The sequence below is a fragment of the Eublepharis macularius genome, chromosome 7 (assembly GCF_028583425.1).
Source record: "Eublepharis macularius isolate TG4126 chromosome 7, MPM_Emac_v1.0, whole genome shotgun sequence".
In the NCBI taxonomy this organism is placed as follows: domain Eukaryota; kingdom Metazoa; phylum Chordata; class Lepidosauria; order Squamata; family Eublepharidae; genus Eublepharis; species Eublepharis macularius.
In genome coordinates, this window is record NC_072796.1 from 5,397,252 (window position 1) to 5,423,877 (window position 26,626).

At 45.7% G+C, this 26,626-nt stretch overlaps 1 protein-coding gene across 1 annotated transcript in view; it reads left to right on the forward strand.

Annotated features, from left to right (window-relative positions):
• Positions 1-26,626, forward strand: part of NRG2 (neuregulin 2) — a 232,167-nt gene that overhangs the window by 175,573 nt on the left and 29,968 nt on the right. The window contains exons 6-7 of the mRNA XM_054984860.1: positions 7,851-7,909; positions 18,554-18,577. Coding sequence (XP_054840835.1) covers positions 7,851-7,909; positions 18,554-18,577 — 83 coding nt within the window. The remainder of the gene's footprint in view (positions 1-7,850; positions 7,910-18,553; positions 18,578-26,626) is intronic.

Sequence of the window (26,626 nt, forward strand, 5' to 3'; positions counted from 1 at the left end):
GCTTTTGAGCTGTTCCAGCATCAATGTAGAAATAGAAGCAGCTGCCCTGACTCCACCCCTTGATTTGTATCCTCGACCGACTGTGTGGTTAATCAGCGGCTGACGCTGATTAAAGGAGGATAATTCCTAGTTAAGGACTTGCCTCTGCATCAGGTCCAAACTTACAGTGGTGTGCAGAGTAGTACAAGCATTGGGGTTGGGGTGGGGGAGCAGAATCCAGAACTTACTGCAAACCTCATGAAGTGAGAGGTGCAAAATAGCCAAAGGCAAAGACTTCCGGCGATCAGTTAATTGCGTGAATAATGCTGGGTGCTCTGGGTAAGGGACCCTGATGTTAAGGAATACTCTGCTCTGGTAAGAACTGTCTTCCAGCGCTACACTGAGCTCAGTCTGTTCAGTGTGTTTCACATTCATTCTTTCCGTTTCATCACTGACGCCATCCGAAACGTTTTAGTGGCTTCCATGGATGTTTATTAACAATTTTCAGAATTAAAATGATTGAAAAAGAGGGACCTTTATATGAAGATAAGATGGTTCTTGATGGGCAGAGTATAGGGTGGCCAACTCTAGATTTGAACATTCGTGGAGATTTGAGAGCACTTCCTGGGGTAGTAGGAAGTGTACTGATTGTACTAATCTCATACTGTGTAATCCGCCTTGAGTCTCAGTGAGAAAGGCGGACTATAAGTGACATTGAATGAATGAATGAATGAATGAATGAATGAATGAATGAATGAATGAATGTGAGGTCATTCTATGAAAACCCCAAGCACCATCTGGAGGCTGGCAGCCCTGACAATGGAGGGGACGACCATCCCGCGGACCATCTGATGGAGATCTGGCTATCCTTCACCTTACCTCTGCTGCCACAGGGCTAGCCAGGTGGGAAGGGGGAAGCAAACTTCCAACAGCGGATTTAAATGCCCCTTTCCCTTCCGCTTTGCAGCTTAGCAGTAGTCCCGTTCGTGCCCATTTCTAGTGGCAACACAACTAGCTTATGGGATGTTTCTCCTCTCCCTCTCCTTTACTTATACCTAAACTTTAATATAGTTTTTAATCAGTTGCCAGTCCCCGTAGTTATGTTTTCTAGTGCAGGAGTTCTTGTCCTGAATGCATCCCTTCTTGGAGTGTCCTCCAGGTTAGGCCTTCACTCCAGGGACTCAGTCTTCCTCGCGGCTGTTTTTCCCTCCGGTGATGAGTAGAATTGTACTGCCATCCAATTCCCAACAGGACGCCTGAAGGCTGGGATCTCTAATATCTCCAATCAAGGAAGGGGATAGAAGCAGTAATTAGGAGGAAATGTTATGTCAAAGCAGCAACAGCTGGTAGAAGCACCGGGATGGAACAAAATTTGAAAAAGCCAATCGAAATATTTGGAGAAGGGTCATTCCCTCTCCATAATGGTCTCAGACAGGGCTTTTTTTCAGCTGGTACGTGGTGGAACGGAGTTCCAGAACCTCTTGAAAATGGTCACATGGCTGGTGGCCCCACCCCCTGATCTCCAGACAGAGGGGAGTTGAGATGGCCCTCTGCGCCACTCAGCGGCGCGGAGGGCAATCTACACTCCCCTCTGTCTGGAGATCAGGGGGTGGGGCCACCAGCCATGTGACCATTTTCTACAAGGGCAACCCACTGAGTTCCACCACCTCTTTTCCCAGAAAAAAAGCCCTGGTCTCAGCTTTCAGCAGAGATGGCCAGAATACCCAGAAGTGTCCTGGTTCTTTTAGCCGGATAGACTTCTTACGGGGGAATCTGTGGGACTCTTGCAAATGTTGCCTTGTTCGTGTGCTGAGTTGCATGTCAGCTGCTTGACGCCATCCTGAGGCCACCTCAGCGTTCATGGTGGTCATTTCTTATGGCTCGTCCAGTGGCAACATGCACGCGAAACTGAAGTCACGTCTATTGGTAGAGCTCATCACTATCATTCTGCTTGAGAAAGAGGGCAGGCCGTGGAAGCTTGAGGAGGAGGTCAGAGAAAGGAAGAGCAGCTGCAAGTTTCTGACTCCTGCTGCTGCTTTGGGGCGGAGACTGCTTTGGCATAGAACTGGGTGCCTGCTTGCTTGCTACCTGCTCGACGTGTTTATAATACATACCTACCTACTTACATACATAGATACATAATTAGTAATGCAAGAATACCATATGTCTCTCCCCGCAAAGGAATAGCTAACGGACCATATAAATGTTGCACTGCCCACTGTTTGTGGAAAGGGAGTTGTGCAAAATACAGCCAAAGGCAACACTTGAGCACATCATTGATCTCACGTGCTGCTTCCAATTTATCTTGTAAAAGGGCATAAAGCATGACTGGTTTTACTAATATACCCTATCCTATACCCTCCCGGTATCCATTTCTGTTCTAGCTGCTTTACTTGCTCTCTGGGGCTACCAGTGGGAACTTTGTGTCTCTGAGATCCTTTATATGGAGTAGGTGCTCTGTTGCAGGGGTGGGGCATTGCGGGAACTCGCAACATCGTCTCCTCTCCTCTGGGCATATCTTCCCTTGTAGCAGTTCCGCAGGCTGCCTCTTGCTTTTGGAAGGAGCTATAGATTCTGCAAGGGTTGCCGCTGGCTTCTTATCTAAAGCAAAACGAAAAGTGGATTTCATTATTCCTCCTCAGGCGAAATAAGGCAGGGCCATCTGCATCAAAAGAGCTTTGATAAGTCTGGAGGCTTTATGTGCCTTTAAGCTGCCACCACCTTATACCTAAAGAGACATTCGAAGCTAGTTTGGACATTCTCCCCAGGCACAATTTGTGTGCGTTTTTGAGGAAATGAGCTTTAATAAGACCAGTGAAATTTCTCTGGGGCTCTGCACCTCCTGAAACATTGGAACTGATGCAGATTTCCAGAAGTGCACCCTTCCATGCACCTTTCTGATTGTCAGAGCCTCTAAATTTGTGTTGGTTGCCAAATGTTAAAGCATCTGAGCAGACCTGAGGGGTTTTATGCACTCCGTGACTCCATCCCTTGCCTTGCCTCATGTTCTGCTGGTTGTTTAGTAACACTCCGCTTACTAGTTTTCCCCCCCACATGAGTTTATTATATTACTTGTGGAGGTCCCCAACATGGTGCCTGTGGGCATTGTGGCGCCTGCTAGCCCGTCTCCTGGTGCCCTGCCAAATGTTTTTAGAAAATGGGTGGGGTCAGGTGGGGCTTTCGCCCAGCAGGGCTTCTGATTGGCCGTTAGAGATTTGATCGGCTGTGCAGATAAAATGTTGCTTTGGCAGTAGCTGCTACCACAACACCAGGATCTTGTGACTGAAAGTACGCTGCAGCAGCCATTTTTGTGGCTGCGCACATCACACTGTGTCAGAATGCCAAAGGCGCCCACAGGCTCAGAAAGGTTGGGGGCCCCGTATGACTGTATTTCCACAATCCCACTTCTCCGTTCTGGCCCATCCAGCCCTGCCTGAAGGAATGGACAAAAATTAACATCCTCCTCCTGATCAAATACGGTTGTGCTCATTTGTATTTCTGCTAATTTGTTTTTGACTTTGCACAGTCCTGGGTGCTTCGTGATCTTCTGGAAGTTGCTCCCATGTTTAGCACACTGCTTAAAATGCATGTAGGTGTATAGGTGCCATGATGCCAACTCAGTAGTATTGTAAGACCTGAGCCCACATTCCTGAAGTCAGGATATTACCAGAAATGGGCAGACATTAGTACCGGTGCTTTACAGACCCAGTGAGTGAGGAGGGAGCGCAATAGGCTGAGACCCATACGTCTTAGGTTTAAAATGTGAACTGAGGGGAAGTGCCAGTAACAAGAACTGAATTCGAACAACACAGTAGGGAGTGAGGACAAAGATTAAGCCACATGCTTCAGAGATGAGATGGGTTTTGAAGAGGAATTTGAAAGGGACATGGGTAGAAATGCTTTGGGGTGGTTCCCACAGAGGTTTACAGAGCTCTCCCATCTTCATTGTGTGTGCAAATTAGTTCTAAGCGGAGCCATTCTCTTCCAGCTCTCAGACTGGCACACCCATCTTTCTCCTTGGATCTCCTTGTTCTCAGGATGCTCCAGGTTGTATCCAAGGCTAGAGAAAGCCCAAGAGCTACGGGCAGGGCTTTTTTTCTGGGAAAAGAGGTGATGGAACTCAGTGGGTTGCCCTTGGAGAAAATGGTCACATGGCTGGTGGCCCCGCCCCCTGATCTCCAGACAGAGGGGAGTTGAGATTGCCTTCCGCGCTACTCGGCGGTGCGGAGGTCAATCTCAACTCCCCTCTGTCTGGAGATCAGGGGGCGGGGCCACCAGCCATGTGACCATTTTCAAGAGGTTCCAGAACTCTGTTCTCCCGTGTTCCCGCTGAAAAAAAGCCCTGGCTATGGGGCACTCTTGAATCAATACAGCACTTAAAATGAGAAATAGAAGTCACCTTGCTAAGCAGCTGCTCTACCCTTGAGTTTGAACAATTGAATCCCCTCCCTGTTTTTCCTGTACTTTTTGTTGTTGGTTTCTCTGAGGCTGTGAAAGAAACGTGTCTCAAGTGGAAAGCTGCTAATTTCTTTTTACAGTTCAGAGGAGACTTCTATGCACTTGAGATTTCCTAGATGTTGAACCATTTGAGAGACCATCTTTCTTTATGTTCCCACTTAGGCTTCTGTGTTCATCATGTTACAACATTCATGCATCAGTTTGACATTTTGTTGCTTTCCTCAAGTGAAAGCACAGGGCGTCTCCGTAGGACTGGAACTTGCTCGTTAGATAATTTTTGCACGCAGTTAAATGTAAGAATATCAAGAATACTATTCTCCTTCCATTTTTGCCCATATTACAGGAAGGGTGCTTGTTTGTTTAAACATTTTTATCCTGCCTTTCCTTATGGCTTACAATAGTAAATTTTAAACATTTACAGTTAAAGCCAAAATAAAACAACCATCAAACCCTTCCTCTCTGCTCCCCTTGAAAGATGCCTGCCAGTCAAACCTCTCAAAAGCCCTGGCATGTGGACAGGCCTTGCAGCGCCTCCTGGAGATGTCCCCTCACCTGTCATGGAGCCCATTGGTCACTCTAAGAGGCGGGATTGCCAACAGATGGCTGCCCGTAGTTGGTGGGCAGAGACATATATACAAGCTGAAATTTTACAAAAAATATTTAGTTATTCAAGTGAACACAGCAAATGGAAATGTGAACAGTTATTTAAGCAATAGTAAGATATTTGATACTGGCAAACCTTCTACTGCCCTGATCTGGATAGCCCAGGTGAACCTGATCTTTTCAGACCTCAGAAGCTAAGCAGGGTCAGCCTTGGTTAGTAATTGGATGGGAGACCTCCAGTGAAGACCAAAGTTGCAAAGGCAGGCAATGGTGAACTACCTCTGTTAGTCTCTTGCCTTAAAGACCCCGCTAGGGGTTGCCGTAAGCCAGTTATGACTGGAGGGCCCTCTCCAATACCAAACCTTAAATCGCTTCACAGGAGAAATTAATTCGTACCCAGAGCATTGTAACTGGGTCTAACAGCATACAAGACCTTCCTCGATAAAGGAAAATGCCGAGCTCTTAACCAGGTCTGCTCTTGCAGGAGTGCCATTGATCTTAACTAGAGCTTTTGCAGGATAAAGGGCCCTCTGGATTGTGCTACACGTTAACAGACTCCTTCTCACTTCTTAATCATGGCAAGACTAACACAATCGTAAAGAGCTGCTCCTTTTCTTTCTGCTTTCTAGTGCCCTATCCAGAACAAGAAGTTTTCCCAATTCGGGAATAAAATCTGTACAGTTTCTGTACAGATTTGGCACCAAACCTTTCCAAAGGAGCAGGGGTGGGTTGGGAAGTTAAAACAGCCCTGGAGCAGGCTCAGCCAAATGGCCCCTGTGGGGCTAGGAACCTGTGGGGCGCGGGGTTTCCCCAACTTGGGAATGGGAGGCAGTGACAACAACAGCTCGTCCCACCCGTCTGTTCCTGCTGCCATCATAGCCACAGCCAGGGCTTTTTTTCTGGGGAAAGAGGTGGTGGAACTCAGTGGGTTGCCCTCGGTGAAAATGGTCACATGGCTGGTGGCCCCGCCCCCTGATCTCCAGACAGAGGGGAGTTGAGATTGCCCTCGCGGAGGGCAATCTCAACTCCCCTCTGTCTGGAGATCAGGGGGCGGGGCCACCAGCCATGTGACCATTTTCAAGAGGTTCCGGAACACCTCGTTCCAGCTGAAAAAAAGCCCTGGCCACAGCCCGGATACAAATCGAATGGCCCGCAACTCTAGCAGCCTCGCAGAGGCCCCTTTGCTTAGCGGCCCCTCCTGGAACTTCCTCAGTAGATTAGAGAGCCAGTCTACTGTCTGTCCCATTACATCTTCCTTAGAATGCATTAGAAAGCCAGTGCAAATGTCCCCACCGTGCAGGCTAGCATTGCCCAAACAGACCGAGGCAGAAATTAAAACTGCTTTTTGTCATAGATGGAGTATTGGTAGGAGGAGTACATGGGACTCCTACAGTCAAATGGAACCATTACTGTGGATAGTGGTTTAGGAGTAACTAACTCAGATTACATCTTACCTTTAAGGGTACACAAAAACACACTCAACTGTTCGGTGAGGCTAGCTTCCTGTCATTTATTTTATTTTATTTTACTTCATTTGTACCCCATTTTTCTCCCCAGTCGGGACCCAAAGTACCTTACAACTTCTCCCCTTAGAAGACAGGCCAAGTTAAAACGTTTTATATCCCCCTTTTAACAAAGAGCACACTTTTACCCGTTTCTTCACTTACAGCCCAAGGAGACTGCAGCTGATTTTCTGGGCTTTTCAACTTTTACGGGATAGTGATTGAAGAGATGCGTTTATGATCAACATAACATGTTTTCAGTTGTTCATAGTCTTGTTCAGGGCTTTTTTTGTGGTAAAAGAGGTGGTGGAACTCAGTGGGTTGCCCTTGGAGAAAATGGTCACATGGCTGGTGGCCCCGCCCCCTGATCTCCAGACAGAGGGGAGTTGAGATTGTGGCGCGGAGGGCAATCTCAACTCCCCTCTGTCTGGAGATCAGGGGGCGGGGCCACCGGCCATGTGACCATTTTCAAGAGGTTCTGGAACTCCGTTCCCCCGCATTCCCCCTGAAAAAAAGCCCTGGTCTTGTTAGCTAGCTGAATACACCGATGATTTGAAATCCAGCATCAGTCTTATCATGAATCTGGAAGGCTCAGAGCTTACTATGTATCAGTTTGAGAAGAAATTGGCATTGGCACACAACAGCACCACGCACCCCAGGACTACCCATCTGGATCATATATCAGATAGTAACTGGTATCCCATTTCTCATGGCTGAAGCTAGTTGGGTGATGTGGCCCACCAGGTTGATAGGTAACCAGCTTTGGAAAGCAAGGCAGAGCGGTGGGGCAATTGCGACAGCCAGTGGTTAGCAGTTCCCTTTGAACACAGCAAAGATGAAACCCAGGTATCTTACATGGTGCTTTAAATTTCTCTTTCATTCATCGCTGTGCACTTTTATTTCTGACCGTAGCCTCAAGGATGATGCCAGCCTTGTTCTGTGATTTGTCCCCTTTTCCTCCTCCAGATGTCCAAATGGATTCTTCGGACAGAGATGTTTGGAGAAACTGCCTTTGCGATTGTACATGCCAGATCCTAAGCAAAGTATGTTTGAAGACAAAAATTGCACCATACTCCTTAAAATACTCCTGGGTACAGCGCTGGATTTAGAGTGGCATAGTGAGGGTGTTCTTTTGAGCTAACGCCTGGGTTAAGGTTTAGGGCACACAGGTAAGGGACCGAGGCAAAAAAGCACATCAGGAGAAATCTCAAAAGGGAACTAAGTTGGCATCAGAAAGGGCCTCGTTTCAGTCTGTTTGGATGTCATGCTATCTTGTTTCTCTCTTTCTGGTTTTCTTTCTTTCGTCAGGTGTCCGAACGAATTCACAGGGGACCAGTGTCAGAACTTCGCAATGGCCAGCTTCTCCAGTATGTCTCTTTCCGCTTCTCTCTTTCTCTGGTTTATCGTAGCGGGCTGTGTGACGCCTTTAAAGCAGCTTTCCCTCAGTTTTAGAGCCTTCGCTCTCTTGCTATGCGTTGAGGGGGGTATTGCTCTTCGTTCTGATTCGATCGCAACCTACTATTAACATGCAGTCCGAGCAAGGTGGATACTGAGTCAGGTGAATCCGTGAGCCTGAAGGCTTGTTTCAGAAGTTCATGATCCTATGGCGCAATGCAAGGGGACTGGTTATTTTCGTCATCAGACATGAGAGCTATAAGTTGTCTATAAAATTTGGTATTTGTTGGAAGTCTGCATTCAGCATCGAAGCTCACTTTTTTGGACATGACCAAATTTCATCCTGAGCGCAGACTCTAAGTGCAGAAGAGCAAACATGACTTTATAACACTGCAACTAAAAAGCCATTTTTAAAAACACGGCGGGCTGAAAGGATCAAAGAGACCTTCTGCCACAAACTCATGTTGCAGTGAACCAAATTCTGCAAAGCCAGGGCCCATATGGTAGAGCTGTGGATCCCTTGCGTGGCACAACTCTGCTAGGAATCAGCCAGAATTAATTCCCCAAGTCCCCTTGGATTGGCTTGGGACCCGGTTGCTTAAGGCCTCTGCTCAGTGGCGCTTAGAACCAGGCTGTTCACAGTCTTTGCTTTTCCAGAAGTGAAGTTTTAAAGTTTCTAACCCATCCTTCCCTGAAGCAGATGAGAATGCTGATAGGCACATTGCCTTCTGTGCAAACGGGTGCAATACCTTCCTTATGGGAGTTGTGTATCAGACTGTGTGCGTGGAGTGGTGCATACAGTTTTGGGATGTGATCTCCTCCTGCAGAGTTGTGTTAGCTTTCACTGCCATGCAGCTTCTTCCGTAGAGTGACCTTTCAGAGGCAGGGTGACGGGCTTATTTACAAGGAATCCTAGTGGGGCACCTCCTGCGTTCCTCATCTAGGACCCATCTTTCTTCTTTCTTCTCCGCTTTAATACTGCAGTTCAAGGTGGGAACAATGTGGGCCTGTCTCTGAGGGCCGTTGTGTGGATAACTGAATTGATGTTACAATCCACCTGGAGCCCTAGGCAGTGTAGCGAGCCATACATCTGAATGAATCCAATAAAAAAATAATAATAATCCTACAGTTTCGATAGAAAACCTTCCTGCTTGGCCAGCATGTTTTTGAATGCCGCAGTAGTGATGTGCAGGAGAATTTGTACTAAATTGCACAGTTAGCAGCACCCGTGAAAAAATTAATTAGGTCAGATCTGAAGATTCTACCATGTGAAATTGCAAGTAAAACATCTTCTGACTTTTGGGTCAGTCAACAAGGAAACTGAAACCAAATGCCAAGTTTGTGGTAGTGTTTAGACAGAGAAAAATCACCTTTAAAAAAATGCGGTGTGCAAGCAGCCCTATTTAAGTCCACAGCATCACATGCTATTATTATGATGTCATTATTAACTCTCCTATCTAGGATTTTGTCCATTGAAACTGAAGTTTTTAGCATGTCAGGTTTCAGCCAATGCTACTTATGGGTCCTTCATTTTGCACTGCCAAAAATAACAAGAGCCTGTCAGAATACAGGGGAAGTTTCCTAAATGCTCTAAATCCCTTGAGGAGGGCAATATCTCTTATAGGACTTTGTTTCTGTATCGTTGAACAGGGGGCTGGATCCCATACAGCACCGGCAGAAGGCACTGGCGTAGGTAAATCTTTCCTGCTTTCCCCTCCAGAGGCCTTGAAAAGCCAATGCTGAAGAGACCCACAGGGTTGAAAAGCAGCCTCACGTGACAGGAGGCTGTTGAAAAGGGAGCAGACTCCTCCCTCTTCCCACCTCCTTGCTCCAGCAGAGATGCCGCTGGTAAGAGGCTGCTTGGGCAACATGGCGTTTCATCTGTGAGCCAGGCTACAAGTGAGGAATGACACTTGAACGGCAAGTGAACGGACTCGCGTGTATTCCTCCCTATTCACTTGCCCTCCACCACGTGATCGAGTGGAGGGCAAGTGAACAGGGAGGAATACACGCGAGTCTGTTCACTTGCCGTTCAAGTGTCATTCCTCACTTGTAGCTTGGCCCTGTGTGTTTCTCCCCAACCCTAGCATTGTCTTTTCGGGACTAGCGGGGGGGAAGTGGAAAGGGGAGGTGGGAAAAATCTGCCCCCCTTTAGGCTGGCAGTGTATATAGCATCTGGACGGTGGTAAGCAAGAATGATAAATTAGTGGCTTTTGGATTGGCTGCCATGATTTGTTATGTAATTGGGAAGAAAAAGAAAATAGGAACGAAATCTTGATTATTATCATGACCTTAGGGTTGCTTTCCCATTGGCCGGAACAGTTTCTGTGCCATTTGTTATGACCTCCGAGTTGGTCATACAAGTAGACCTCCAGATAATTGGCAGCTGGGCTTGGCTCAGTTTAGTCATGATTCGAACCTGATTTTGGCTGCAGCAAAAGCATCTGGACAGCATCTCATTTAAACTGGCTCCATGTCAAATGCCCAGCCATGTTTCCGTAGCCAGTACAGCAGGCCATGGAGAGATTACTTGAAGCTGAACAGATTTGGGGATCAAAAGGTGGGGTGGAAATTAATTATGTGGAACAGGTAGTTTATTTTGTCTGACATGAAGTTACATCGGCTTTTACTGACAGAATTAAAAGGTGACCCAATTCAGATGACTCATCTTCTCAGAGACACTAATTGTACATCAGTTTTTTAAAAGTATTCAATACATTTGCGTACGATAGTGACATAATCCAGCTCTCGTTTCAGATGAATATTTATTTGTTCAGCATATTTCAGTGCTGCCTTTTTGTTCCCTAAGCATCAAAAGTGGCTCGCAAGTGTTAAGCCGTAAAGTACAGCAGCAACTAAAAACAGAAATTCAGTAATAATTCACTGTTTAAAACTCCAGGTATAACAACCCCTACCAGAGCGTTCCAGAAGAAGGATGTCTTTAGGTTGTGTCAGTGGTGGAACCACTTGCACCTCCTGGGGAAGGGAGTTCCACAGTTTAGGGGCAGAAACCGAGAAGGCTCCTGCCTGGGTCCCCACGCACCAAAATCAGAAGAGCAGTTGTTCCTGACGTGAGCCTCCCCAACCCTAGATGATCTCAGAGTTCAGAGTCTCTCTACACGAGACATCTTATATGGGGGCACTCAAGTGTAGGGAGACGCAATGTTAGCCGGGAAATGTAGTTTAAAAAGACGGAGGCAAAGGCTCTGTCAATTTCACCTCTGTACACAAGGGTAGTTTAAAAAGACAGCGCTGGTAAAGATTGTTCCTCTGAAGGTTTGTTAATTTCATCTTCGCCTCCCTGGCTGTGACCTTTTAGAAGCAGGGTGACCGGCCTCTGTCAATTTCACCTCCTGCTTCCCAGCTTACATTACGTCTCCCTACACTTGAATAATAGTAATAATAACATTCAATTTATATATCGCCCTTCAGGACAATTTAACACCCACTCAGAGTAGTTTACAAAGTATGTTATTATTATCCCCACAACAATCACCCTGCGAGGTGGGTGGGGCGGAGAAAGCTCTGAGAGAGCTGTGACTGACCCAAGGTCACCCAGCTGGCTTGAAGCGGAGGAGTGGGGAATCAAACCCGGCTCTCCAGATTAGAGTCCTGCCGCTCTTAACCACGACACCAAATGGCTCTCCGCCAAACTGGCTCGCAGTTTGAGAACGTCCCCGTGTAAGATGTCTCGTGCAGAGAGACTCTTAGGCAGGTTCATATGTAGTGTAGTGGTGAGAGTGTTGGACTAGGATCTGGGAGAGTCGAGTCCCTGCTTGATGCTGCACTTTGTCACAGGAGCTTGCTATTTGACCTTTGGGCCAGTCACATGATCTCAGCCTAACCTACCTCACAGGGTTGTTGTGAGGATAAAGTGGAGGAAAGGAGAATTATGTATGTATATATTTATTTCATTTATAGCCCACCTTTTTCCCCAACAGGGACCCAAAGTGGCTTATATCATTCTCCTCTTTTCCATTTTATAGTCATAACAGCCCTGTCAGGTAGGTTAGGCTGAGAGTGTGTGACTGGCCCAAAGTCACCCAGAGAGCCTCCATGGCAAAGTGGGGATTTGAACCTGGGTCTCCCAGATGCTAGTCCAACATTCGAACCACTAGACCACATGAGCTGCTTTGGATCCCCATTGGTGAGAAAGGTGGGATCTAAGTGAAGTAAGTAAGTAAATAAATAAATAGAAGTGGAGGCTGTCCTATCGATCCGGTGGCCCTAAGGTGCTGTGAGCTCTAAAGATCCAAACCAGCCATTTGACTTGGGCCCAGAAACAGTTTGGAAGTCAGTGCAGTTGACAGAGCATTTGTTTAATATACTTGTAATGATGGATTTCCAGACTGTCTTTCCTTTTGGAAACAGACCGTCTCCCAGCCACCTATATGCCTCTTCCTATCACATCTGTTGATCCTCATTCCATTTCTGGAAAGAAGCTAGATCAAGATGGGTAGCCGTGTTAGTCTGTCTGTGGCAGCAGGAAAGGGAGTAGCACCTCTAAGACTTAACAAAATTTGTGGCAGGGTATGAGCTTTCGTGAGCCACAACTCACTTCTTTAGATACCCCTTCAGGCACTTCTTCAGGGTATCTTCAGATACTTCTTCAGGGTATCTGAAGAAGTGAGCTGTGACTCACAAAAGCTCATACCCCACCACCAATGTTGTTAGTCTTATAGGTGCTACTGGACTCTTTTCTACTGCAGGAAAAAAGGCAGTGATTTTTCTTTCCTTTCGAGTGTTTCTCTGCCGGAATGGGAAGTTCTCTGATGAGGGAAGTTAACACACAAACACTCTAGATTGCATCTCAAACAGCCAGGGGTATGTGTGTTTGTATGCCTGTCATAGCCAGGGTATTGTTTGCTAAATGGAAATCCATCCAGCTCGGAAAAGAGTGGGGAGGGCTTTTGCAAAAGGGCCTCTGAAGGCACGCCTCACAGTATTTTAAAACATTGGCTGCTGGAAGAGAGAAGGGGAATCCTTGCCGGTTTCAGCAGTGCAATTAAACAAGGTTGGGTGGAGACAGTAATACTTATTTTATTTTATTTACAGTCATTATTTATTTATTTAATCACATTTCTAGACCACCCTCCCCGTCAGACGGGCTCAGGACGGTTTAACAACAGTTTAAAAGAGTAAAAACATTATAAAAACATTAAAACATTATATCAAAACAGTTAACATTGGCGGGTATAAAATATTAAAATACAGCATTTTCCTACATGGGTGGTGGACGGTCTTCAGTGGTATGGCTGGCGAGAGGACAGCCCAGCCCCCACCAAGTGCCTGGCGGAACATCTCCGTCTTGCAGGCCTGGCAGAAAGATAACAAATCCTGCCGGGCCCTAGTTTCCTCAGACAGAGAGTTCCACCAGGTTGATCTGTAGTAAGCCCAAGTAAACTTGAAAAGTTTGGTATGTTCCACTAGCTTTCCCAGAACTGGATGCAGTGTGAGGAAAGCCCTTCGTAATTTTAGTGATGCTTTGTCTGTATGCTTTTAATGAGAAAAATGAATAAAAAAGAATCTCGCCCTCCAGCCTGTGTCTGAGTGCTGGGCCATCCCGACTTACACCTGGCTGCCTGAGATGCAAATAACATGCGTGTGTGTTTGCTTTCTCTTCATGGTATTGCTCTTCTGCTGTTCTTCTAGGAAATTAAAAACAAAGAAACAAACACAAAAACACTGGCTGACATCTTTGAACTTTGCAAAAACATGTGATCAAACTGTTTGCGATGCCTGGTTTTTAGCCCTTTTGAGCCTCTCTTTCAGTTGCCTCAATTATTTCTTTACAATTCCAAAGGAGCGGTAGTGCGATCGGTTTTGCACCTCTGCAGGGCCAACATTCAGCACGGTGGCCACCCAGGTAGCTACTGATCATTCATGCTTTATTACTGTGCTCAAGATTATCATAGGAGGTCTCTTTCAAAAGGAGCCAAACTGGCCGTTTCCACACGGCTCCCCGCTGCTCGTAACAACCTGGAAGATTGCGCAAAAACTGCGGAAGATCGCGTTTTCTCGCGCGAGCAGCAGGGAGCCGTGTGGAAACGGCCTGTGTTGTCTATGTTGTTTTTGCACCTGCCTGCTTAGGAACATTCCCTAGCCATTAGCACTCCTTTGACTGCTCCTCTTCCTTTGTTCTCCACAGTAGAAAAGAGCAAGAGTCCAGTAGCACCTATAAGACTAACAAAATTTGTGGTAGGGCATGAGCTTTTGTGAGTCACAGCTCACTTCTTCAGATAGAGCTAGAATGCGAGTCCACCTGTCCTTATATCTTAGCGAGCGGAGTGGTTATAATGTGATAATGATACTAGCCAGTGAATGACATAAGTCTGACATCAGAAACCAAAAATAGTCAAAAACCAATGGGGAACATTTTAACCTTCCAAGACATTCAGTTGCTGACCTAAAAGTAGCAGTTCTCCCGCAGAGGAATTTCAAAGAGAGATTAGAAAGAAAGACTGCTGAATTGCAACTGATAACGAAGCTCAAGACAATGCGGCCCCTGGACTGAATCGAGACCAAGGCTTCCTGTCTTGTTACCAATGCTGATTTCTCCACACCCACTACCCCTCTGCACACCCCACCCTATCCATTTTAAGGAGTATGGTGCACACCCCACCCTATCCAATCAAGCCTGCTTATTGTCATTCACCCGCTATAATCACTCCACTCTCCAAGATATAAGGACAGATGGACTCACATTCTAGCCGTATCTGAAGAAGTGAGCTGTGGCTCACGAAAGCTCATACCCTACCACAAATTTTATTAGTTTTAGAGGTGCTCCTGGAATCTTGCTCTTTTCTACTGCTACAGACCAACTAACACAGCTACCCATTTTGTTCTCTACAGTTGGAGACCTTTCAGTTGGTCATGTTTTTTTCTCTATTTTCTGACAGCACACACCACCATGCCCTTACAGCATCCCTCTGCCTGGAGATCAGGGGGCGGGGCCACCAGCCATGTGACCATTTTCTCTGAGGGCAACCCACTGAGTTCCACCACCTCTTTTCCCAGAAAAAAAGCTCTGCTTATATACATCCTGCCCAAGTGGGATTAGTAGTATACAACCCCAGATCATATGAACAGATGTAACAATAAGAGAAGTGTCAGAAGAGATCCTCTGTCATTTACCCAAAATGAGTAAATGGAGGGGCCCAAAATGATCTCTAAAGTGTACTCTGTTGTTGTGCACACTCAGGATTAAACTGGGAGTTTTACTAATCTCCTAGCCTTGCACCATCAAATGTTGCCCCATTAACATTAAAAAAAATCATAGAAATATTAGTGAACACTAATCACCACTCTATGTGGGCTTTAGTAGTTTCCTTTTTGTTGCTCTCTGTGCTTGGAGGGTATTGTACTTTCTCCTGTAACACCCAAAATATGTGTTGAGCAGTATCATGTCACATGACAGAACACATAAGCATGGGGTAGGCGCACCAGATCCAGGTGCGGAAGCCAGATAGTAAAAGAGGCTTATTCTTAGGAAGTCACATCACTTGGAATTTGCAACATCAACAATAAATCCTTCAAAGTCAAGCACATAGGATTAGGGTTCTTACATTAACTACAAGATTCCAAAAAACTCAGGTGCATTTCTGAATGCAGAGGGCCTAGGAAGCAGAGATGGGCAGCTTACCTTGTATGCATTGTCAGAGAGCAAAGGAATCGCAAACCAGAAATTGCATCATAGCAACAATATTTCTAAAGAAACACACAAAAAATTGTAAGTTTCTCCCTCAGTTAGTGTTACCAGTTCCTTCCCAAGTATTTCTACATACATGACTAGGCAACCATGAAGTTGGCCAGATGAGAGCTGAGAGGTATGTTTTAATGTCTGAAATACAGTGTGTGATACACACTAGAATCTCTGATGATTAATTACACAGTAATCCACAGGTGTAAACTAATCTTTTGCTCTTCCTATGTGCATGCTGTGAAATGTACGAAGTAGTTTTTACTGATCCACCACTGTGCAAGTTACATTGCTATGCAATTAAGGAGACATTGGGTAATTATACCGGAGAATTTGAGGTATTTGTTTACCATTCTTCCCTGGTTGCTGGATAATCTCCATTTCTTGTAGGTTTAACTGGAGGAATGTGGAAGCAAAGGAATGTGTGTTCAAGCTCCAAATTTCCACTACTATCAGTAACACTCTCTGGCCCTGAATTGCTTTCCCCACTGATCTAAGTGGAATGCTCAGGTTTCATGGCCGATTCCACTGTTGCTCCAACTGAAGAGTACTGTACTGATATCTAACCACTTTCTGGATCATTTCGATCTCTTTGCCAGCCATATAAAACCCACAGTCCTGAGTCTGGAGTTTTATTTTTACTAATATATTAGAGTAAGCTGATGCTTACAATATCTTATAATACATTATAAGCAGGGCTTTTTTTCTGGTGGAACTCAGTGGGTTGCCCTTGGGGAAAATGGTCACATGGATGGTGGCCCCGCCCCCTGATCCAGCGGCGTGGAGGGCAATCTCAACTCCCCTCTGTCTGGAGATCAGGGGGCGGGGCCACCAGCCATGAGACCATTTTCAAGAGGTTCCGGAACTCTGTTCCACCACGTTCCTGCTGAAAAAAAGCCCTGATTATAAGTCAAAACAAGGTGCTACAAATAAGCATCCCCATCTATGAGAATCTGAATGGTACTTTTTATCAGCCGGATGTAAATTTATTTTCTTTATATCTTATTTACTTTTTTCACTGTATAATATAAAAAAAAATTTGAAAGGGAAAAAATAAGTAAGATCTGAATGGTACTTGTTCACACGCACAAGCACATTCGCAAAGGAACTATATTTCATGTAGACAACTGACTTCACACCATCTTCCCGTCCTCGCCTTAGCATCTGCTGTTCTCTTATGCATTTCTAAATCTTCAACGTAGAATAAAACTAGGGAACTCTCTTATTTGTTTGAGAGCTAAACTACACGAGACGAATTACACGAGGACACTCAAGTGAAGGGAGACGCAATGTTAGCCGGGAAGCGTAGTTTAATTTCACCTTTCTATACAAATTTAAACTATGCCTCCCAGCTAACGTTGTGTCTGTCTTCACTTGAGCATCCTTGTGTAATTCGTCTCATGTAGTTTATCTCTGAGAGTGACTGCTGTTTAAAGTTTAGTGCTCTGATTCACGATTATCGGAATTGGCCACAATGAATTAAGTGTTTTTTTCTCATAACACGTTTCTCTTACAACCTTTGCCACTCCCTTGAGTTTTAACCACTTCCCAGAGCGCAAGGGGAGGTTAGTTGACTGCTATGTCCATGCTGGCCACACAGCCGGGACACCTGCAGACGAAGCTGTGGCCTCCACATACTCAGATGACTCCTCAGATCCACTGAACAGAGTATGACTTGGTAAATTAACTAAAAGGAAAAGATCTCTCTTCCCTTTAAAAAAAAATGGCCAGATGAGGACTGCAGGTGCTTCAGTTGGCACAGAATATTGTTTCTCTTCTCACATTCCATGTGAGCGTTAAGCTTTTAATAAGCCCCCAAGGAGCTTATTAAAGGCTCAAACATGTAATGCCCTCTGAAATTCCTGGGATATCGTCTCACAACGGAAGAGTTCCAGATAGTAGCGGAGGAATGTTACTTCTTTTCCGTGGAGGATGCTCTCTAAGACAGCTACTGGAAGCGTGTGTGCACCTTTCCCAAAGCTGCAGGCGACATACAACAGTCCCTAAGAGCATTGATTGATTCCTTTTTCACAGAATGTCTGAAATAGGCTGAATCGTTTTTTATCATCCTGAAAAATTGTGTGATATTTCTATGCTTCGAAATATCATCAGGAAGGGGTGGATTGGAACGTTAAAAGCGCCCTGGAGCAAACTGCGCCATGTGACGAGGCTTGCAGCGAACCTACACCTGTTGTAGTTGTTACCAGGGCTTTTTTTCTGGGAAAAGAGGTGGCGGAACTCAGTGGGTTGCCCTTGGAGAAAATGGTCACATGGCTGTTGGCCCCGCCCCCTGATCTCCAGACAGAGGGGAGTTGAGATTGCCTTCTGCGAGGGCAATCTCAACTCCCCTCTGTCTGGAGATCAGGGGGCGGGGCCACCAGCCATGTGACCATTTTCAAGAGGTTCTGGAACTCCGTTCCACCGCGTTCCAGCTGAAAAAAAGCCCTGGTTGTTACCACAGCCCAGGTTTAAGGTGAACAGACCCCCCCCCCCCCCGCAACGCTGCCAGTAGCTCTGAGGCCACCTGGTTCAGCATGTTCCCCGGCAGCAGGCAACCCTCCAAGGCAGGGGCCGGCTGGAAACTTTCCCTGGCAAGTTTAGGGATCAGGCCGCCATTGCCACCAGGTCAGGTTTTCCAAACTTTTGAGTATGTAGAGTACCTTGACCTTTGCTTTTGAGGTTATTGAAGTGGGACATTTTGGGCTATCTTGCACTCGAAAGGAATGGGCCTTTTTGGTGCTTGGGTCTGTGTTCCGCACACTTTCTTTCTGCCCCTGCCATAGCAAGGGGGCAAAGCTGAGCTGCAGTTAGCTGCAAAATGTGTTTTATGTTTCTTCGTGTATATTTGGAAGCCTTTCTCTGATGGATCTCTTTTCTCTTTTTTTTCCCCCTTCTTGTCTTCTTTCTGCGTTGGCAGAGCATATTGGATTAGAATTAAAGGGTATGGAATAAAGTGTTTATTCATTAATCAGACTTCATTAAGAGCTGGCCACAGCCCTTCACAATGTATTTTGACAGCTTTAATGGGATGATTGAAAAGGAAACCAGATGTTCTTTATCACCATTTGGACAAAAAACAACTCCCCAAATTTATATCCTGAATTTTGTTCTAGAAAGATGTGTGTGCATTTATTGCAGCGCTTCTCAGGTAGCTTTGATGGGATACATGGGGAGCGCAGAACTTTGGTGCTTCAGTTAGGGTTGCCAATCTCCAGATGGGGCCTGGAGATCTCCTGGAATTACAACTGATCTCCAGAAAACATGGATCAGTTCCCCTGGATAAAATGGCTGCTTTGGCGGGCAGACTCTACGGCATTACATTCCCACTGAGTTTCCTCACCCACCCTCCCCAGGATCTACCTCTAGATCTCCAGGAGTTTCCCAGCCCAGAATTGGCAAGCCCTAGCCTCCGTCCTGTTTTGGAGCAGAAAAGCTGGTCTTTGAGACTTTTGGGGAAGGGCACCAACTTGTCCAGTCATGGTATGGACAAACACTCCAGTAAGGAACAGGCTGGTATTCAGAAGTTCCAGGGTGCGTCTGCAGCATTTCCACAAAGCTGGTCTGGCTGGGAAGCAATAAACATTAAAGCCAGATTTTCTGTCCATTCCCCCTCTTGCCCTTGCCTTCCAAGTAGGGCCGTTTCCAGACAGCTTACCTTCTGCCACTCCATGCCGTAACGTCGTGGCTCGTGCCGGAGAAAACGCGAAATAGTGCGTTTTCTCACGCAAGTTTTGTGCAACATTGCGCAAAACTCGCACGAGAAAACACGATATTTCGCGTTCACTACAGCACGAGCCACGGCGTCGCGGCATGGAGTGGCAGAAGGTAAGCCATCTGGAAACGGCCTAGGTTTCATGCTTGGCTGGAAGACATTCATTTAAGTATCTAAATGCAGATGAGTTTGCTAAAAACCATTTAATACATAACACAGAATAATATTGAGGAGATTGAGGATTGGACTGGACCACACCCAAGTGCAGAGAAAGAGAGAACTAGAATGGGGACCGTTTTTTCATTCTTTCAAATAGAAAGCAAAATATCGTGCAGCTGACTGAGGACCAAGTGACACATTCTGTGGAAGGTCTATAAACGGCTCTTCCTATGTGTGAATTTTCACTTAAAAGCAGCTGAATGGGAAAGTGGCGGCAGTTACGATGCTAATTTAACTGAGGAGGCTGGGGGAAAGCACCTGTAATGCTTTCTGCCTGCACTTTCCCCCTAATATAACTTGCACACACATCCCAAATCTGTGCTGAATCCCTGTATTGCTTTCTCTCTGTGGGGCAAACACAGCCCGGAGTGCAGGCACAATTTACCTTGAGAAAAATACTCCCTTCAGCAGAGCCACTGCTCTGATAAAAATTCAGAGCACCCAACTACTGTTTCTAAGCGAAATTTCCAATGGCAGGGGATCCGATCACAATCTGTCACATAATATGTGATTTGGGATTAACTTTGGGGTTATGAATAAGTTGGCAAAAGTTATGGAACGGAAAACTCTACTAGACCTTCCACTCTTGGCCCTATTCCCTCTTCCGTCCTATCCAGTACCTTATCTTCCCTTTCCCATGCCCACCCTACAGCCTCCCAATTCAATAGAGGCAGAGGGAAAGGGATTTATCCGGGATGAATTGTGACAGAAAATCCTTAAAACCAGCAAATAATGTGTGCTTATTTGGGATAAAATGTATATCCGTCTCTTCGAAAGCACCCAGGCAGTTTACAAAAATATTAACACACAAAGCAGACATATTTAAACTTAACAACACAGGTCTAAGTCAAAAAGCAGCCGCAATGGTAAAAAATTAGGACACCACCAAACAATTAAACTTGTGATCTTAAAACTGGAGCAGTGATCGAAACCCAGATTCATAAAACTCACACCACTAAAATTAAAGCCATGCACGAAACACCGTAATTTGAGGTTGTTCTTTAGGCCCCTTTAAAGGCATTTTCTATGTCTCTACAAGTCCCTCAGTAAAAGGACAGCCACCAGATCTGCAAAATGAGGGAATGCCAATTAATCCATGATTTACTAATAACCCCTTTACTCAGACTGGAAACAACAGCTGAGATAAAAAGGGTTTGGCCAGGGCCAGTCAGTGAGTCTGTGTCTATCTGATGAAACAACAGAAAGGTGCTTAAACAGAAGAGGCGGTCTTGGCTGGAGTGCGTTATTCACCACAGTGCACTTTGTTCCGGGGATGGATGAACCTGTACATTTTCAGCTCTGTTACAGTTTGCTTACATTCAAGGAGACCAAATGCTTTTCATCTAAACCATTTTTAAAAATCTGGTAGTAGTATTTGTGGATATTAATGCCCTTGAGCATTTAGTGTACATCTCATCAGCTGCTGTGTCAATAACAGTTAAGTGGTTAAATGAATGGCGAATGCCCGGCCACAGTCTTAGGAAGCAGGGTGTATTGCATAGGCAGTGGTTGCAGCAGCAGACCCAAACAATGTCCTGTTTCACAGAATCACAGAGTTGGAAGGGGCAATACAGACCTTCTGGTCCAACCCCCTGCCCAAGGCACAATGAGCCTAAAGCATCCCTGACAAATAATCATCCAGCCTCCTCTTGAAAACTGTCAGTGAAGGGGAGCTCACCACCTCCCTAGGCAGCTGATTCCACCTTTGAACTACTCTGACCGTGAAAAAGTTTTTCCTAATATCCAGCCGGTACCTTTGTGCATGTAATTTAAGCCCGTTGCTTCGAGTCCTATCCTATGCTACCAACGGGAACAGCTCCCTGCCCTCCTCCAAATGACAGCCTTTCAAATATTTAAAGAGAGCAATCATGTCCCCCCTCAACCTCCTCTTCTCCAAACTAAACATTCCCAAGGCCCTCAGCCTTTCCCCGTAGGGCTCAGTCTCCAGACCCCTGATCATTCTCATCTCTCTCTTCTGCACCCTCTCGATTTTGTCCACATCCTTTTTGAAGTGAGGCCTCCAGAACTGCACACAGTGCTCCAGGAGCGGCCTGACCAAGGCAGTATAGAGAGGGGCTATGACCTCCTGCGATTTCGACGCTATGGCCCTTTTGATACAACCCAAGACTGAATTTGCCTTTTTTGACTTCTGGAAGGCTCAGGAAGAGCAGGGGATTACCTCCTTACAGTTAACACCCATTGAGAGGCGACAGCTGATTATTTTGCATCATCATCACAACAGTCAGCTAAACTACAAAGCTGTTATTTTTAACCTGACCAACAAGTATTGAAATCTGGTTGCTGGCTGACTCTTCAGAGATTTTCAAAAGGACAGTGAAGCCCAAATTCCCCTTATCGATGAATGAAAAATGAAAACCTGCCCTCAAGTCATAGTTGACTTATGGCGACCCCTGGTGGGATTTTCATGTCAAGAGACTAACAGAGGTGGCTTGCCATTGCCTGCCTCTGCAACCCTGGTCTTCCTTGGAGGTCTCCCATCCAATGACTAACCAAGGCCGACCCTGCTTAACTTCTGAGATCTGATGAGACCAGGCTCTCCTAGGCTTTCGAGGCTAGGCCTTATTAATGAATAGCAAATGGAAATGGAGTGCTAGTTAATTTTTTTCATTAATAGTCTGGAGAGAAGTAAAGCAGTGAGGTAGCCAAGCTTGAAAATGACAACTAATTACTTTTCGTCACAATCGACTCATGGGCATTTCAGGAAAGAGATGAACAGAGGCAGTGAGCCACTGCTTTGTCCCGCATAGCAACCCCAATCTTCCTTGGTTAACTCCCATCCAAGTACTAATCGTGGCTGACCCTGCTTAGCTTCCAAGCTCTGAAGGACACCTCCAGGCTGTTGACAAATTACTCAGGATGATAGAAAATCCCAGGCTGACTAGAAAGTGCTTTCCATTAAACCAAACTTTTCCAAATGATTGAATCCTTTCTCTTCCTAAAACTTGACGCACTTATCTGAATGACTCAACCCTTAGCTCTCACAGTGCAGGGATTCTCTCTTAACAATTTTAAAGTCTGTTGGGGAAATGTCCATTCTGAGCCCTCATAAAGGAAGGGGCACCCACTAGAGCTTCAGCATTAACCCCCAAGCCCTGAACAACAGGCATCCATTTCAGCGTCAAAGTTAGTTTGTAAAACAAATGCAATTTGTATATCCAGCAGCTACAGTTTTAGCCATCAGATTAATGCGAACCACCCATACTCAAACCAAACCAGTGAACTCCTGAAATCTCTCAGCATCCCTGGTGCTGCTCACTTCGCATCTAAATAATCACAGTCTGTGTTGTATGTGAAGTACATGTTTGAGCTGTATCTAAGGGCCAAGCTAGAAGTGACGAATTACACTTGGATGGCAAGTGAACAGACTCACATGTATTGCTCCCAGTTCACTTGCGCTCCACTTGCACTCCACTCAATCACGTAGGGCCAAGCTACAAGTACTTGAACGGCGTGATGGAGTAAAGTGCAAGTGGAGCACAAGTGAACAGAGAGGAATACATGTGAGTCTGTTCACTTGCCATTCAAGTGTAATTTGTCACTTGTAGCATGGCCCTAAATACACTGTTCCACTGGTGCAAGATCCCTTCAGGAGCAGCTGATTAGAAAGAGACCAAAGAAAGTAAAAAAAAAAAGTCAAGCTACCTTCTCTGTACAGCTGAAACACAATGTGAGGAACAGAAGGGCAGGATCTCCCAAGGCGAACAGTTTTCCTGGGCCTCTTTTATGTGAAGGGGAGAGCAGAGGTTAGGGGACCAATAGACCTAATGGTTGGAGTGAAGGTCTCACGCTGTAGTTCAGATGGTCTAAAGAAAGACAATGCCTCCATGATCCAATGGGGAAAGACTAGAGAGGCTAAGAAAAGAGAAGGGGGGAAAGTTGTTTTCCTAAGAAAGAAACAGGGGAAAGTTGCGGCTTGACATGAGCGTTTGGTCAGGCTGGGGAGAACAGCAAGAGAAAAGTGCTTTTATAGCAAGGGCTTGGGGGGAAATGGGATTTTGTAAGGAGGCTGGTTATAGAGGAATCGAGACAATGCATTTTAGAATGTGATGGAAGAGGCTTGGGCTTTGAAGGAGAAACATGGAGGTGGAAGGAGGCTGGAGAGAAGATCACGCGCACGCACGCACATGCACGTGTACACACACATCTATCCCTTTCGCCCTGCAATTCTCAATCCTTTGTCCTAACTGGGAATGAAAATCCCAGGATAGCATCCATAAAGCTTCGGAAAGCAGGACAAAAAGGAGCTGCCCTGCTGATTAATCAGCCATCTCTGCTGCTGACTGCCTCGGTAGCCGGAGCAGTTAAGGGCTCTCCCCTTCAGTTACCACCTGCTGCAGTATCAATTGCCCGCAGGCCAGAAGAGTACCAGCCCTCACGTTTCTGTTTCTTATGGATGCAACTCTGGTTTTTTGTTAGCTGCCCATAGCATATCAATGCAGGATACAAAATTCCACAGTTAAAATTCCTGTTGTGGATACAGGGTTGCTTCACTGAAAATTATAGTAATTTTAAAAAATGCACACTAATCAACATGCCGAAGGCTAAAATGTGTGCCCTGATATTTTATTTAACAAGCTGATGATTCAGTGGTCTTGGACAGAACCAGTTTTACAGCTATCACACCCTCTTCTCCCATCTTTGCATCAAAGACCCTCTGCTGCCAGAAATTTAACCACAGCCAAAGTAATACCAGGATCAGTATCAGCTAGCAGAGAAGACATAGAGATGAGGGAAACCTTGGAAGCAATCACCATTTTTCCTTTTAAAAAAATCTGATTTAAATTAATTAATTTTCTGCAACTACCTTCCTCAACCACAGAGAAGAGAACTGCAGTACTGCAGCCCAAGCTCTGCTCACGACTTGAGTTCAATCCTGGCGGAAGCCGGGTTCAGGTAGCCGGCTCAAGGTTGACTCAGCCTGCCATCCTTCCGAGGTCAGTAAAATGAGTACCCAGTTTCCTGGGGGTAAAATGTAGATGACTGGGGAAGGCAATGGCAAACCACCCTGTAAACAGTCTGCCAAGAAAACGTTTTGATGCGACGTCCCCCATGGGTCAGTAATGACTCAGTGCTTGCACAGGGGACTACCTTTACCTACCTTTTTTAAAAATACCTCTATCAAACACAGTTATTTCTTATTAAATTAAAAGGCCGGAGATAGATCCAAAAATCAGATGACCAGTTACAGAAACAACTTCTGGCCAATCCAGAAAAACAGACCATCTTAAGTTTATTGAGGTCTTCATGTTACATGAACGAGGTCTGTATACCATGCCTGGACAGTCCAACCCACTACTCTAAGCAATTCCAGCATTTGCAGACCTCAAAGGTTAATTTGTGATGGGGCTCAGCCAGATTTGACCCCTGAATATGTTTTCTACTTACAGCAGGACATAAGCCTTAGGTAATGAGCAGCAGCAAGAAAGAAGAGTGCATTTTCTGAGTGGTGATTCATTACCAAGCCTCGGAGAACAGATGGTGGGCATCTCTTGCCTGGTAGATGAAGACAGACGGTCAGAGCTGCAAGGCAGTGAGATGGATGGTCCTATGAAGATTCTGTGTGCGCCCTCCTTGGCAGCACAACAGAGGCAGAAAGTAACTGGAATCTTCCCCTTGACTAATACCGCTGCTTGGGACACTATCTCTGCTCCCTGCCTTGCAGTTGTTCTGAATCTTTGCAGGAGGCGCTCAGACGTTTTATCCTACTCCAGCCTATGCAGTTCAAGCAAGCAAGTGAAACCAGTGAAGCAGTATATAGGACAAAAAAAAAGTATAGAAAAGGAATTCCAGAACATCCGATGTCTAGGGAGGAACCAAGTCATTTTTATCAGGTTGTCAGTGCCAATCAAATGCTCGTGCTCAAAGCAGTATCCTCACACCTAACACGCACATGCACAAACCCCAGAATTCATGGAAACTGAAGGTCTTTCTGTTATGGCAACTCCTCCCACACATAAATGTGTTAAGCACTCACTATAGTTACTATTGCTAGGCCGTTTGTGTAACTTGCAAGTTGGGCTCACTCCATCCAGTTCAGTTCTTGCTTAAGCTGAGCACACGGGAATCTGCGTCCTTTGGTCCCATTGACTGGGAGGGAGCGTGCTCATTTGCTCGCAGAAAAGTGATGGGACTTGTGGGCTCGCTGGAACCGGCCTAGTCCTTACGGTGTGTTTGTCCATGTTTCCAAATTGCCACAAAGCCACGCAAATTACCCAGTGGCAAAAATCCCAAATTGACCGATGACACCTGATGGTTCAGTTCTCCCGCCCCTCAATAGACTTTTCTTTGCGATGGGAGCTGCAGGCGGCTTCCCACATCAGCCATTTTGCAACCACACATACCACTTCGCTGGCAGAAATACTGTGATTAAATGGGAGCTGTGCTTGTGTCTCAGAGGTCATCATCAGCCCTTCACAGCAGGTATACTTCTGTGAAAGAAAAGAGTAATATGGCATGTGGCCTTCTCAGTAGGATCAACCCAGGCCTGCTGATTCAAATACACTGTGAAACGCCTCTGGCATCTCTTCTTAGTGTATCCTCATCTGTTGCTTTAAAAAAATGTCTTTCTTTCTAGGTTCACTGTTTTCAGTCATGGTCCTCTCCATTCTGTGTCTCTTTTTTGCCCCTTCCCTATTTCATGTGTTTCTTGTGGCACCCATGGGCAACAACATTTTCCATGCGCTGATTTGCTCTTGGTGTGTGCTGCCTACTGCAGAACAATAAATGTATTGGTTATAAAATTGCAGATATAGCTACATCTGTTCATAATGTTATCAGCCTGCTGCCCCGCCCCTCAAACAGTCTCTTCGAATGACTGAGGGCATTGCTTTATTTTCATATGGATGTAAGTTGACATGTGTTATCAATAAGATTGTACTGCAGTTAGTCTCTGAAACAATCTGTATTATTGTAGCAAAACGTTTCACTCAATTTCTGACAGCATTCTGTTGTTCTGAAGTGACGCTTCTCCATAGTAATGGGCACTGGCAAGAAACAAGGTTCTTTTCAGCATCTTTTGTTGGTGTTGAAAATGGTTGA